The 13,585-nt window shown below is 47.3% G+C and overlaps 3 protein-coding genes across 3 annotated transcripts; 2 read left to right on the plus strand and 1 right to left on the minus strand.

Annotated features, from left to right (window-relative positions):
• Nucleotides 1-2,988: 2,988 nt before the first annotated feature.
• On the plus strand, nucleotides 2,989-5,749 carry BBA_10281 (chitin synthase activator; the record flags this gene model as incomplete). Its single annotated transcript, XM_008605378.1, has 3 exons — nucleotides 2,989-3,074; nucleotides 3,165-5,682; nucleotides 5,738-5,749. 3 exons carry the CDS (start codon nucleotides 2,989-2,991, stop codon nucleotides 5,747-5,749), a joined length of 2,616 nt encoding a protein of 871 aa, XP_008603600.1.
• A 1,140-nt stretch (nucleotides 5,750-6,889) lies between these two features.
• On the plus strand, nucleotides 6,890-7,746 carry BBA_10282 (MFS monocarboxylate transporter; the record flags this gene model as incomplete). Its single annotated transcript, XM_008605379.1, has 2 exons — nucleotides 6,890-7,172; nucleotides 7,235-7,746. The coding sequence occupies 2 exons, from the start codon at nucleotides 6,890-6,892 to the stop codon at nucleotides 7,744-7,746; spliced, it is 795 nt and encodes a 264-aa protein (XP_008603601.1).
• A 398-nt stretch (nucleotides 7,747-8,144) lies between these two features.
• On the minus strand, nucleotides 8,145-12,870 carry BBA_10283 (protein family CysZ; the record flags this gene model as incomplete). The annotated part of the gene is made up of 7 exons (XM_008605380.1): nucleotides 8,145-8,825; nucleotides 8,872-9,124; nucleotides 9,188-11,086; nucleotides 11,137-11,272; nucleotides 11,606-11,624; nucleotides 11,997-12,488; nucleotides 12,535-12,870. The coding sequence occupies 7 exons, from the start codon at nucleotides 12,868-12,870 to the stop codon at nucleotides 8,145-8,147; spliced, it is 3,816 nt and encodes a 1,271-aa protein (XP_008603602.1).
• Between the last annotated feature and the right edge of the window lie 715 nt (nucleotides 12,871-13,585).

The following is a 13,585-nucleotide window of genomic DNA, read 5'->3' on the forward strand; positions in this document are numbered from 1 at the left end:
AATAAAATATAAAAGATTTAAAAAAGTAAATAAATATAAATAATTAAATAAAAAATAAAAAATAAAATATAAACTTATAATAATTAAAAAATAAAAGTTAAAATATATAGTTAATAATATAATATATATATTTAAACTAAACCTAATATATATATTTATATTATAAATATAGAAATTAATAAAAAAGAATTTTAATTAGTTTTAAATATATTTTTATATTATAGTTTAATTATTAATAGTTAAAGAATAAAAGGTTAGGTAAAGTAGCTTATTTATTTATTTAGTTTACTTATTTATCAATTATATTAGTTATTTTTAAATAATTAATAAGCTTTTTAATAAAAAGTATTTTTATTTTTTAAGTTATATAAGTTATATATAACTTTAATAGATATAGTATACTAAATCTAATAATAATAAATACTACCTATAACTTAGTTCTAGGTAAATTACCTAAGATTAAATCTCGGAATTATAGCCTAAGCTATAGTAATATTTCTTACTATATAAAAAGTTATCTATAACTACATTTTTTAGATAACTAATGTAATAGTTAGGGAGAACTATAAAAATCCTATAGTATTCTATACTATATATATATATATAAAGTTATTTTCTCTTTAAAGATAATATATATATCTATTTTAATTATTATTTTCTAATTAGTACCTTTAGATATTTAAAACTATTACATTTTATATAAGATAACTAGAAATATATCTAGAAAGACTATAATATTAGTAGTAACTAAGAAAAATTATATAAAGACTTTTAATTATAAGTATTAAACCTAAGTAGCTAATTCTAACCAAGTAGATATATAATATATATATAGCCTATATATAGCTATAAATAACTAGTAACTAGCTAGTACTAGCTATTAAGAATTAAACTTTTATATTACTACTATTACTACTACTATTACTATTACTGTTCTTTATAGATATAATAATAAGGTAAATAATAGAAATATAGTAAATAATAGAAAATAAAATAAAAAAGGCAAAAAAGGTATTTTTAAATCTATAAGGAAGTCTTATATCTTTATATAAGGTTTATAAGCCTATATATACTATAAAGAATAAATATAACTAAGATATTAATTAAGGAAAAATAGTAGTAAAGAAAAGAAAACTACTTTAGATACTTAATAAATAAAATATACTTTAACTTATTTTTCTTAGTTTTATTAGGTTAATCATTATATGAAACTGCTATCTATAGCTGAACTTCCTGTAAATACTATAAGCTTGGTCCTCACGGGAGTAAGGCGAGGCATGTTGGGCCGGAGGATGGGGATGGTGTAGCCGCGCTAATGCGGCCGTCGTAACACTAGACAGAGAATGCCTTAGCAATGACTGAAATAAAGAAGACCAAGCTTGGCAGTATGATACAGCCATCGCAAAAACACAGTGGGTTGTGTGCAATTCATTTACGGACGTGTGTGTGATCTGCTAAGAAATATAGACTACTACCTACGGAGTATGGCATAAGCGAATGTACGGAGCTTCGCGTGTATTTGCATGGTTGTGCACGCAGCGGACGCGAGGTCTACTTTTGGTCGCTTACGCTATTTTGAGCCTCTTTTGAAGGAGTCAACAAGATCCGCAGCGGCTAACGCCGGCCAGCAGCGCGAAGTCTGGGCATGCGCCTTGCGAATCATTTCATTGCATGCCGCTAATAGTAAATAGTCGAACAAGGCAACTTTGGCCAATCCTCAGCCGAATGTGCTGAAAATAGCATATGCCTGTTCAAGCCTCTCGACTAGGAACTGCGGTATTGCCGTTGTGCGCAATGAGAATTGGTGTACTTGGCAGGCAAGGCGGCGAGTGGGCGAACCCCCGCAAGTGGCGATAAGTACTTACATCGCGCCTCGCCTTGTCGGCAAAGGAAAATTTTCTTTGCCATATAGTTTTTTTTTTCAACTTTCTGTGCACGTTCTAGAGTCTCAGTGCGGTTCCAGGTACAGGTGCGAGGATGTCGAGCCTTTTCACTGATGTCTCTGCTTTTGCAGATGGTAGATCGTATTTTGAGGTTTGACTGCACTGCCACAATTATGTCCAAGCTGCCTAGGTTGGAGCAGGTTGCATCGGGCACAGGCGGTACAGAGCATTCACACTCTACCGAGATGGCGATGAGGCAGGAGGTGTCGGTCCACGTCACCAGTCGGGAAACCCCTAAAAATAGACGGATGGCATGCGCCGATTGGAGAGATGATACGACGGCGGCTGGTGCAAGGTGGGCAGCTGGCTCACGAAGGTACTCCACGTTCTGCCTTGCATAATAAGCGTAAATGAGAGAAAGCGAGGAGAGGACAACAAAATCAACCAAGTGCTCAATTTGCTTGTACTCTCTTGATGGCTCATTTACTCCAAGCTGAACTGCCTTGATCACCCCTTCGCAACTTGCTGCTCCTTTTTTTCGCCAGTTCTAATCTACTAAGTGTTACCATCATTTACTTGTCTCCTACCTACTCAATAACTAGACGTGGAGCTAATAATGATCCCGCCCCACGAAGAAATTCATACTTGGGATTATCCGTACACTCAACAACTCCCCCACCACCAACTTGGCCCAAAAGCCTCTTTTGCCTTGACACCCTTCGGCTTGGCTGCTCGAATTTTATAGCTGCCCTGTGGCGCAATACACATAGCTACGCCTACCTACTACCTATCTACTGCTACCTAGCCCTACTCTTCCATATCGCCGAAAAGTTGTTTCATAATCCTCCCTGCCCGCCTCCCTTCTGCCACTACCAGTTCTGCCGCTGCGTCTCGGCGCACTCAAGGTTGGTCTTGATGCAAACCGGGCTCCGTTGAGCCTTTTTATCGCCAATACCCGGTTCCGTCATTGAATAGCTGCTGGCCGCCGCCCACGGAGACAATCTGCCTATATCGACCGTTTCTTTATGGTTGGTTGGTTGCTGCCCGCTTCCTCACTCGACCCCTCTCTGAACAAACAGCCGAGCCTGACAATTCTAACGCCGAAATGGCTCCCGATTTTGGTGCAACTTTTGTCCCCGGCGGCTTCGATGATTACTACTTGCCAGAAGTCGTGGCACCCTCGCCACAGAGGTACGTTGCACGTTTACCCCTCTCGACATATTTTTCAACGCGCCGGAACCGATGAAACGGCTTGCGCTAATCTTCCGGCGCCTCGTGCAGAGTCACTCCTCAGGTGCCGCAGGCCATGCAAGACGATATCCAACGAATGGAGCTAGAAGCCGCAGAAATTCCCTCGCGACGGGAAAGCGATGGCGCACCACTCCAAGTCGGCGAGCCATCAACATCGCCGCAACCCTCGTACGCCGCCTCCGTAACTACTCATGACAAGAGCAAGAGAACAAGAGATTCTGCACAACAATACGCTAGCGCTTATCACAACGACGACTCGCTTTCGAGCCGCCTCGAATCGATATCATTGGAACGCGCCCCGTCCTTTTCCCCATTTCCCAAAGTTACAGGAGACAACATCCCACCCGCAGATGATGTCAAAGAAGAGATTCTTTGGAGCTCGCGCAAGCATGTCCTTCACTCTCAAATCATCGCCATGCAGATAAGCTGGGCCAGAGATGTTCTCAACTGGGTGGAAATATCCGTCGACGCCGCCGCCCGTGAGATTGCCGAAACGCCTCGTCCCTCGACCCCTCGCATTGAGCACGAGCTCCGCGTTGACGCCATGCATGTTATCAATTACTTGGCCGACCAAGAGCACCCAGACGCGCTTTACCTGCGCTCCAAGTGGCTGGAATTCGGGAAATTCGGAAACAGAGTGGACAAGCGAGAAGCTTACAACGGCTACACACGCGCCTCCGCCCTTGGACATGCTAGATCCGACTACCGCATCGGTATGCTTTACGAGCAGTCCAATGATATTTCCAAAGCCAAGGAACATTACTACAAGGGCATGAGCCTCAAAGACTCGGCTGCCCTCTACAGAATGGGCATGATGAGTCTCTTGGGACAACATGGAGAATCTAAAGACTATTCTGGAGGACTCGAGCGCATTCGTCTTGCTGCTGAAAGTTCAGACGAAGATGCTCCTCAGGGCGCCTACGTTTATGGCATGCTTATCGCACGCGACCTACCCGATATTGCTCTCCCTGAGGGCTTAATCCCGGCAAACGTGGAAACGGCTAGGATGTATGTCGAAAAGGCTGCATACCAAGGCTTTGCCAAAGCACAGCTTAAGATGGGCCAGGCCTACGAGCTCTGCCAGCTTGGCTGCGAGTTCAAGCCTGCGTATTCGCTGCACTACTACGGTCTCGCCGCCAAGCAAGGTATCCCGGAGGCGGCGCTCGGCGTTAGTCGTTGGTTCCTCTTCGGCCACGAGGGGACCTTCAAGAAGAACGAGGAGCTTGCCTACAAGTATGCCCAAGAGGCTGCAGTAGCCAAACTCCCAACTGGAGAGTTTGCTATAGGATACTACCACGAGATCGGTATTCACGTCAACAAGAGCCTCTCTGAGGCGAGAAAATGGTATGAGCTTGCCGCTGGGCATGGAAACACGGATGCTATTAGTAGACTGGATTCACTCGACCATGATAAAACCCTGTCCAAGAAAGACCACGAAACAACAACGCTCACCAGGATCAAGTCTCAACACGGTTCAATGCGGGGAAAACGACCGGAGCGTTTTGCTCAAGTCCAGCCACAACACTTGCCTACGCTGAACGAGGGCGAAGGTAGCGGCAGGCGCTCCAATGGCGTTTCTCCCATGCCATCTCCAGGCATCAAGCCTACCATCGTGTCCGAACACATTGCCTTGCCTGATGCATCACGAGCTTCCGTCGTCGGCGGCCTCGATACCACACCTCCATTCAATGTTCGCTTGGATTCGCAGCCTGATCGAGCGCAGTCTGCTGCACCATACCCCGTTGATGACCGGCCAGCACCACTCAATGTAAGCCGGCCCAAGTCTAGCGCACCCTATCCCGAGGATGAACCCACCCTAAAGTATATTCAGCCCTCTCAAGGACCTGGTCCCCAAGCCGACCGCCCAATTAGTGGTTTCGGCATTCGCACGTCTAGCGCTGGCGCTGTGCCCATCCATCCACATAATCACAGCCTTTATCCCACAGGACAGGCCAATGTCGGTCGTGGGCAACCTGTATCGGGATCTGGCGGCCATCGACTACCTCCTGCTGGTGCTCATCAAGGTGACATGAACTACCAGCGGTCGTCCACAACACAGCCCTATCCCAGTGATGCCTCGCCTTCCAACAATTTGCCAAGACAATCTCGTCAATCATATGGAGGTATTCCTCCTGCTGGCTCGCAGCACGGGTACGAGTTCGGCGCCCGAACCAGCTCTCGGCCTCAGCACGATGCCCCGCCGCCGCCGCAGCACATGTCCCAGCAGACATACACTCCACGCCTTCCTCTCACCGCCATTGGCAGCACCGGGAGACCGGACAGATACGGCTCTCTGCCCCCTCAGGATCCCAGGCAATCGAGAACACCCACAGGGCTGGGTTCACCAGACCCGTCGCGCCACGGCCGTGTACCAAGTCCCGGACCTGGCGCACCTTTGCAGGGCAGAGTAGGCACGGCACCGCCTGGAGGCTATCGGCCTCTGCCGCCTAAGGTTGAAAAGCCTTCTACGTCAACGCCCAAACCCAGCAAAGGCCCCGCTACTTTTGAGGACATGGGTATCCCCCAGGGTAAACATGATGGTGATTGCGTAAGTTCGTCCCGAATACCGAGGGTTTACGCTATGTATTAACATCTATCCTTAGGTTGTCATGTAAACTTTTGACAAACACAATCGAATGATCTGAGCTACTATATACACAATTTGGCATATTCACTGCGGCGATTGGGCATACAGGCGAGTGCGCCGCTTTTGTTCTGGAGTTTGATGAGATGCGAAGTTTTGTTCTTCTCTTATTAGTTGTTTTTGACGAGTGCTGCTGCTCGGATAGATCAGTGGTTCATATTACATCAACATATCGACATTTGATGATCTTGACCAGAGTGGACAGATAGCAAGAACCAGCGCTATTGACCAGGATACCTTCCTTGCCTTGAACAAATGTTGAGATTCGAATATTGAAACAAGTCTCTTACGAAGGCCGCAATTTCCAGATGAAGTGGTTGCTGAAGTTGCTGCAAATGTACGGCTCGCTACAGACAGACATGTGGCCCGAATGGCCTCTAGCTTGTAAGCGACTACGTCAGATGCATCTCCACGCCTTCCGACAAAGAAATGAGGAGAAAGGGCGGCACATTTTGTGGCCTCACGCCTTTCGATCAACGAGAAAGGACGGCGTTGCCATATCGAACGACATAGCCTGAGCGCCGATGATACCCCAATCCTCCAATGCCTAGTTCTTGTGGCTTGTCAATAGGATACCATTTTCAAAAGGCGAAAAGGCATGCTGTGAAGTCGGTGGAAAATTCAGACTTGCCCGACGCTAATTGCCCGACCCTGCAATATCATGATTGTTCAATCATCCCCGGCCATCCGGGTCTCCGTTCTCAATGACCGGTTGCTTTTTCATATCTGAGCACCACAACGAGTCATTTTGACGTAAACTGATGTCGAAAAACCCAAAATCGATAACTTATTTCGGTTCGTGAATGAGACATTCTGATAAGCCTAGAAGCCTGCTCACACGCTCGATGTTGCTTTCCCCTCTCCCAACCCGCGTCAGTAAGCCACAGCGAAGTGAAGGGCGGGCCGTCGCCGCCTCCCACCGAAGTCTCCCTGATTTCCTTTCCAACAGTACTTGAGGTCAGCTCCACCCGCCGAAAAAGACGGAGCAACTTATCAAATCACCATTCCGAAACAGGAAGACATCTGGCCGTCTTGTCGTCCTCGTCCGCCAGCAACCATATGTCTAACCCGGAAAAGGCCCCGGGGCCGCCGCCGCTGCCCCTGATACAGGATGCAGCCACCGAGGCGTGCCTTGGGCCGGCTTCACGACAAGAAGTGCGATGTCTGGGCGGCAGGGCAAAAGGCATTGGTGCCGGCGTGGTCACGCGCCGACGCAGAGGTGGAGGGGCACGATGCCCACAACGACAGCGAGATTAGCAGCGAGTATCAGCATCGCCATAACGGCGGCGCGCTTGGTGGTGGTGTAGTTGGCAGAAGTACCAAGCCGGTCATTTCCGAATCGAGTATTGAGCTGGGTCCGCCGCCGGACGGAGTCTGGGTCGCCTGGACGCAGTGTAAGTAGCATCCCTCCGCCCTCACCAACAAACCATTCACACTGACTCTTGCTTCTCTCCAGGTCTTATCGGCCACCTCGTCATCTTCACCACAATAATCAGTCTCTCTCAACCTGCTGATTACCCCCAGCGGTGTGGGAATCGTCGGCCACATCGTTCCCAACTTTACTGCCGATTGCATCGGTGCAGTCAACGTCTTCATGCCGACCTCCATCATCGTCTCTGTGCTCGTGTACTGCTTCATCGCCATCTAAAGACCTGTGGCCTCTATACCTGCGTCATATTGGTCGGCGTCGTTGGCGCTGGCATCCAGAGCCTCTTCCTAGCCGTCCAGTCTTTCCTCACAACTAACCTGCGCAAGCTTGGTGTTAGTATGGGCATGGCTTTCGCCATTGTGGGGTTTGCCATGCTCACGGGACCGCCTATTGCAGGTACTATTCTTGCAAGCCCTGCTCGGTACACTAGCGCAAAGGTATTTGCTGCCAGTCCCATTGCTGCTGTATACGGTTTCTCGATTGCGGGCAAGGCGGCTAGGATACCCAGCAAGGGTTTTAACTGGATTAGTAGAATATAAGAGGGGCATCGCGGATGAGAACGGTCACCGATGATACTGTTTCAATAAATTGTCATATTTCAATTGTCGTATAGCTAATTCATGTTGTGCATTTGCCCGTTCTTCATACATGGGAGATGACCTACGCGCTACTTGTTTGTGATTGCATCGATGTGCTGTTGTATGGTATAAGATTTTTTAATTATGTTAAGGCGTTCCATTAGATAAGTCTGGCAGGCCAGAATTGCGTGTCCCAAAGGGTTTGGTAATAAGTTATGTGTCCTGCAATCCATCCCAAATGCACCATTCATAAATTAGGTACAATACCACCCCTCCAAGAAATCGAGGCGAAATAACAGCAACATTATCTTCTAGCAACTCGTCAAAATGAATTGTAAATATCCCTCAGAAGACTTGTACTATTTAAAAGAGGACCAAACGTAGTCGTCATCGAGCTTCTTGGCGCCATTTGGAGTCCACTGCCAGACACCTCTGCGCGATGCCCGACTGAAAGCCTCTCGTTTAGCACGGCGAGAAATGGCACTGGAACGACAGGAGGCAGCTTCACAGGTGTTGTCCGTCCAGCCAACGTGGAAATCGTCTCCCCACCAAGCTCTCAGTTCCAGCCCAACACGGACTGTGATTAAGATGGAGGTGAGATCGTTGTAGCCATCAAGCTGAACTGGGATGAGGGAGCAAGGACCTTGAGGGAAATTTGAACAAGCTGGAACGCGTTTTGTCTCTGACCAGTTAAGTGAAGTCTCAGAGCCCGAAGTCTCATTGTACGTGTATGCTGAGAACTCGAACTCGCACCATTGCTCTACTCCCTCAGCTGCACAGCCAAGGCTGGCTCCATAGAAGTTGAAGCGGAAGCAGGGAGATATTTCGTTTGGTCCGACGCCGATTTCTGCTGTATCTCCAGCCCCATCAAAAGGGGCATCTGGAACTAAAGCTAGGGGCATGAACTGCAGGAGCTGATTTCCGGATGACGCAAGGTATGCATCTGATGGCGGTGAAGAGGGAGGTGCCACAAGAAAGCCCTCCGAGAACCACAGATCTCCAGAAGGATTCAGGAGAGGACCAGGGAGCACGTTATCGAACTATGCCAGTCAGTTGTGTTCTTGCAAAAGGCCAAGTGTTGCTCACATTCACGGTTGAGTTGCCCACTCTACTTCCCCCGGAAGCGCATATAGTGGGAGATGGGTCCTGAGGCTGAATTGCCGAAGTGTGTATGGAGCTTGATGGAGTTGTACTTGCCGAGATTGTACTTGTCGGAACTGCGATTGTAATTGGCGTCACCAATTGTGATGAAAGACTTGAAATCAACGAGGTGTTTTCGGTAAGAGGGGATGGAGTGGTGGTGCTCGAGTTTGAGAAAAGTAATGACGTGCCAACGGAGCTAAAATAGGTCATTAAGCAGTTTTTCTAGAATAGGGAGTTGAAAAATCCTATTACCACATACCCTTGTCTTCTCGGGAGACGTTTACGAAATGCTGACACACGCGGAACCGTAACAGTAGCCATTGTAGTCAACGGGAACTTGATGACATATGTTGTGGTCTGCTCAGTGATAGTATTGGTCCATGTGCTAGTGACAAGTGTTGTCACAGACTCTGGAGTGGCAGGAGCAGGCAACGGCTCAGGTGTGGTTCCGGGAGCTACAGGCGCAGGTGTTGGTACAAAAGCAGGCTCAGATGTCCCAGGAACAGGTGTTGGCACAGGAGCAGGTGTTGGCACAGGAGCAGGTGTTGGCACAGGAGCAGGTGTTGGCACGGGAGCAGACTCAGGAGTTTCCGGCATTGGAGTGAAGGGAGGTGTGGGTGCTGGGAAAGAACCATAAATAATCGAGAAAATCCAATCGCTGTCCGGAGAGCTCGTCCCATACTGCATGGGAGAAGAACGAACGGTGTCCTGAGAACCGATTGTAGTAGTTCTATAAGAGAAATTGGGTAAAGCAGTGGCAAGAGTGTATGCCGGAGGCTCTTCTGTGATGGCATGAGAGACTTCGAACCCGGGAGGAGGAGGGACAAAAGTAGGCATTGAACCTATTCCCGAAACAACAGAAGAAAAGCTTGATGGGCTTTCTCCAGTTGCACTGACAGTGCCATAAGGCGTCAGAAGCGGCACGTTACCGGAAGATACGGTTACAGCAGGCTGTGGAAAACTGGATGTAACTGCTGCAGGAAGCGAGGCAGGAATATTCGAGATAATTGAACCCGAAGGGGCAGTGATGGTCTGAATGATTGGCGAAACAGTGCCATCTGCACCAATAACTTTCCACGTTATAGTAGTCACAATGCTGTTGCTTGTGATAGGTGGCTGACTGGCAAGATTTGTCATGGAAGCTGGAGCCACGAAAGAAGGAGGCGCCAGAGTGAAAGTTGTTGCAGTTGGTGCACCAGTTGGAGCGATGATTGTCAGCTCCGTAACAGTTGGACGCATGTCTGGCCCTACAACTGTGACGGTGGTGCAGGTCGGAATGCCCATGACTGAGGTAATAGGGCTCCCAGAAGTAGCTTCGGAGGCAGCTTTTGCGGGAAGGCCAGAGACAATTCGCCCTGAAGAAAAGACTTCCGAGGGAAGAGGATTGAGGCCAGACATGAGCGAAGTAGGGGGAACAGGAATTATCCATGTTGTGTCAATGATAGTCGAAGAGCCATCAGGACCTATAGCAGTGAAACTTGTATGGACAGGCAGCCCTGAAGAAGTAATGCTAGCATAGGATGGAACCGGGATACCGGGCGCAGTGACTGAAGCTGAATTATCCTGGATTGCAGTCCCCGGAATCGCCGATGTAGAAGCACCAGCCGGCTCCGTGATGATAATGGATTCAACCACGGTAGAACGGCCATCCTGACCACCAACAGTGTGCGTGATACGCGTGGCAACGTTCAAAGGGGACTCGGTCACAGATGAGCTGACTCCAGTACCTTTGACGTCTGAGGCAACACTCCTTGCACTTGAAGTAGAGCCCTTCCCCGCAGGTGCAACGGTAAGGGTAACAGTGCGGGTGGACAAGACTGTGCGGGAAATCGTGGAGTACTCCAGCGATGAGATTTCAGATGTAGGATGACCAGCTTCGGAGTGGCTTGAGAAACCCATGGTAGGCTCATAGGCCGGCACGGAATCAGTTGTTGCGGCACCGACACTTAGATCAGTCTTGACCTGTGATTGTACCGGAGACACAATGATGGTGGTGGTTCCAACGCTTGCTCTAGCGGGAGCTGACTCCGTTGATAGCTTGCTAGCCGAGCCTAGAGTGACGAATATGGTCTTGGTAGACTCGATCCTGCAGGCACCCGCCATGGAGCTGGAAAGTGTGCCAGGCTGGCTGCCGACGAGAGAACTGGAGTAATTTTCCCTACATGAGCGGTCAGTCCCGGGAATCCCTTACAGGCGATTATCACTTACGAATATTCAGGTGAACCCAACGCCAGACTGGCAACTAGCCAGCAGCCCAGGAACGGGCCCTTGATGGCTAGAGAAATCATTGACGATAACCAAATTGGTGTTGATGAGACCAAAGAGGGTGAGATAAGGGGTGATACTGTTGCGATGAAGAGTTAAAGCGAGACCGGGGAAGGGACACAGGAAACATACGAGAAGTGGCGGGAGTAGCGCCCAGAATTGAAGCGTAACGAGTGCAGAGAAAAAACGAAAGGAGAGGAGTATGGTGATGAAAGAAGGACTAAAGTTGAAATCGCGAATCGAGATGGACGTTGAAGTAGAAGAAGGATTTCGTTTGCAAACAGCAAAAGAAAGGGAAGGAAGAGGGCAAGTACTGGCGCGAGGTTTTGCCTGCCAGCTGCCAGCAGCTGGCAGCTGGCAGCCCAATGTACGCGATGACTACCGTTTGAAGGTGGTTTGGTTTTCTACACACCGTGAGCTTGGGGTGTTAACTATATGAGGGGAATATCCCAACCGAATTCTGTATATTCAAGGCGCTGAATGAAGATGGAACTTCGCGCTGCTGCTGTTCGAAAATACCACAATGTTTGCAGATCAAATCGCAAATATGATGGGAGGCGCCGAACTGAGGTTTGTCGGGCAGCCCGGGGCCCATATTGTCTTCCTAGGCCAGAAAAAGACAGGCGACCCCGTTTGTGAGTCGACATGAGCTATCCTGCCGTGCCGATTACCTCGCCTACAAACCCGATACTGGAGGACCAATTTTATGGAACGAAACATTTTCGTCCAGCCTCGAGCAATTCCCAGTGATTCTACTTTATCCCGAACAAGAGTCCTCTAAGTCTTTCATAGCGCAATCATACAGCCAAATCTGTGTACGGAGGAGGCGCAGTTGGGTCTGCAGACGCTTCCAGATCGCGTTGTCTCGCCTCATGTTCCATCCTTGCGGTCCACAGCGCGGCCCCGGTAGAGGAGGTCAAAAGGAAGAAGAAGGAAAGAATGGGAATAAGCTCCAGAATCATTGCCACGGATCCAAACCATACGTTTTCCCAGCCGAGGCACTTCAGCTCCTTCTTTTGCTCCGCCTTGGACAGTCCGCGAAGCTGGAACCAACGGTAGTGCGCCAGCTTTCCGAGCCGTGTGCCAGTGATCATAATGAACATCGGTGTTCCAACGTAAGGAATAAGATTTAGAGGCAGAAACACGATGAGCTCCAAGATCTGGATGATGCTCCATGGCGTGTATATGGCGGGGCTTGTGGGCTTGCCAAGCATTCTGACGGCATTCGGCGCATCTGGGTATAGGACGCGTTGAGGAGCAACCAGGTCTTCTAGCGAATTTTGAATCAAAGTAGCCTGCAAAAGTAAGTCAAGCTCCCATGTACCAATTTTCAAGACTTACATCGAAGACATCGACGCGGCACTCATCAACAAAGAAGCCCTCAAAAAGGCCTTGAATAATGATCAATCCTTCACCCAACACCAGCACGACCGCATTCACCCATGCACCCCATCCATGGAAGATTGCTAAAAAAGCAAATTGCGGTAGAAAAGTGAAGGCAAACAATATGAAGTAAACGACAAGCGAAATGAGCGAAAGCGGTAGCAGGCGTGCGAGAAATAGCGGCCAGAACTCCCTTGTTCGACTAAAGTACCAGATGCCGCGCAGCGGGTACGAGGCGGCTCTGCTGGCTCTGCGCACGTATGAGACTGGCCGGGAAGATATCAAACGGTCCATTATAGCTTTCTCCGTCGAAATTCTGGCGGTATCGAGGGTTACGAGAACTGCGATGCTAACAATCGATGAGAAACGTAGAAGTATGTGCCGACGGCCTACGTCATTTTTAAGGAGTCTTGCTAGTCAGACCTTATGATTTTACTTATTAGACCTACCACGTGACTACCCCGCGCTTCTAAAAAGGGCTTAGCTAGTTTAGTACCTTAATTTTAACATATAGCCTACTAAAATCTAAGTACTATACTAGATAGCACTTTTAATATAAGGGTTATAATAACCTTATAGTAGCTAGCTACTAAAACTAAAACTTACCTCCTTTATTATCTCTTTCTACTATAATAAGTAACTTAAAAGATAAGGAAATTCTATTACTACTAGCTTTATTAATATATAAGTTATTTAATAAGCTTTATATAAATTTATAATACTTTTTTAAGTATAATAAAGCTATATTAGTTAAGTAAAGAAGCTAGACTCCTTAACTTATTAATAATATTTTAATAATTATAAATTATATCTTTATTTAGAATTAAAATTAAGGTAATTATAATAAAGGCTTAAGGTTTTAAGAAGATAATATATAAAAATTAAATTATTTATTTTAAATTACTATAAAAACTTTCTAAACTACTAATAAAATTTAAATAATATAGTTAATAAATAAGTAACGTAAATAAATAAGTAATATACCTATATTAGAAAATACCGTCTCTTA

This window comes from Beauveria bassiana (assembly GCF_000280675.1).
Source record: "Beauveria bassiana ARSEF 2860 unplaced genomic scaffold BBA_S00115, whole genome shotgun sequence".
Taxonomy (NCBI): Eukaryota; Fungi; Ascomycota; class Sordariomycetes; order Hypocreales; family Cordycipitaceae; genus Beauveria; species Beauveria bassiana.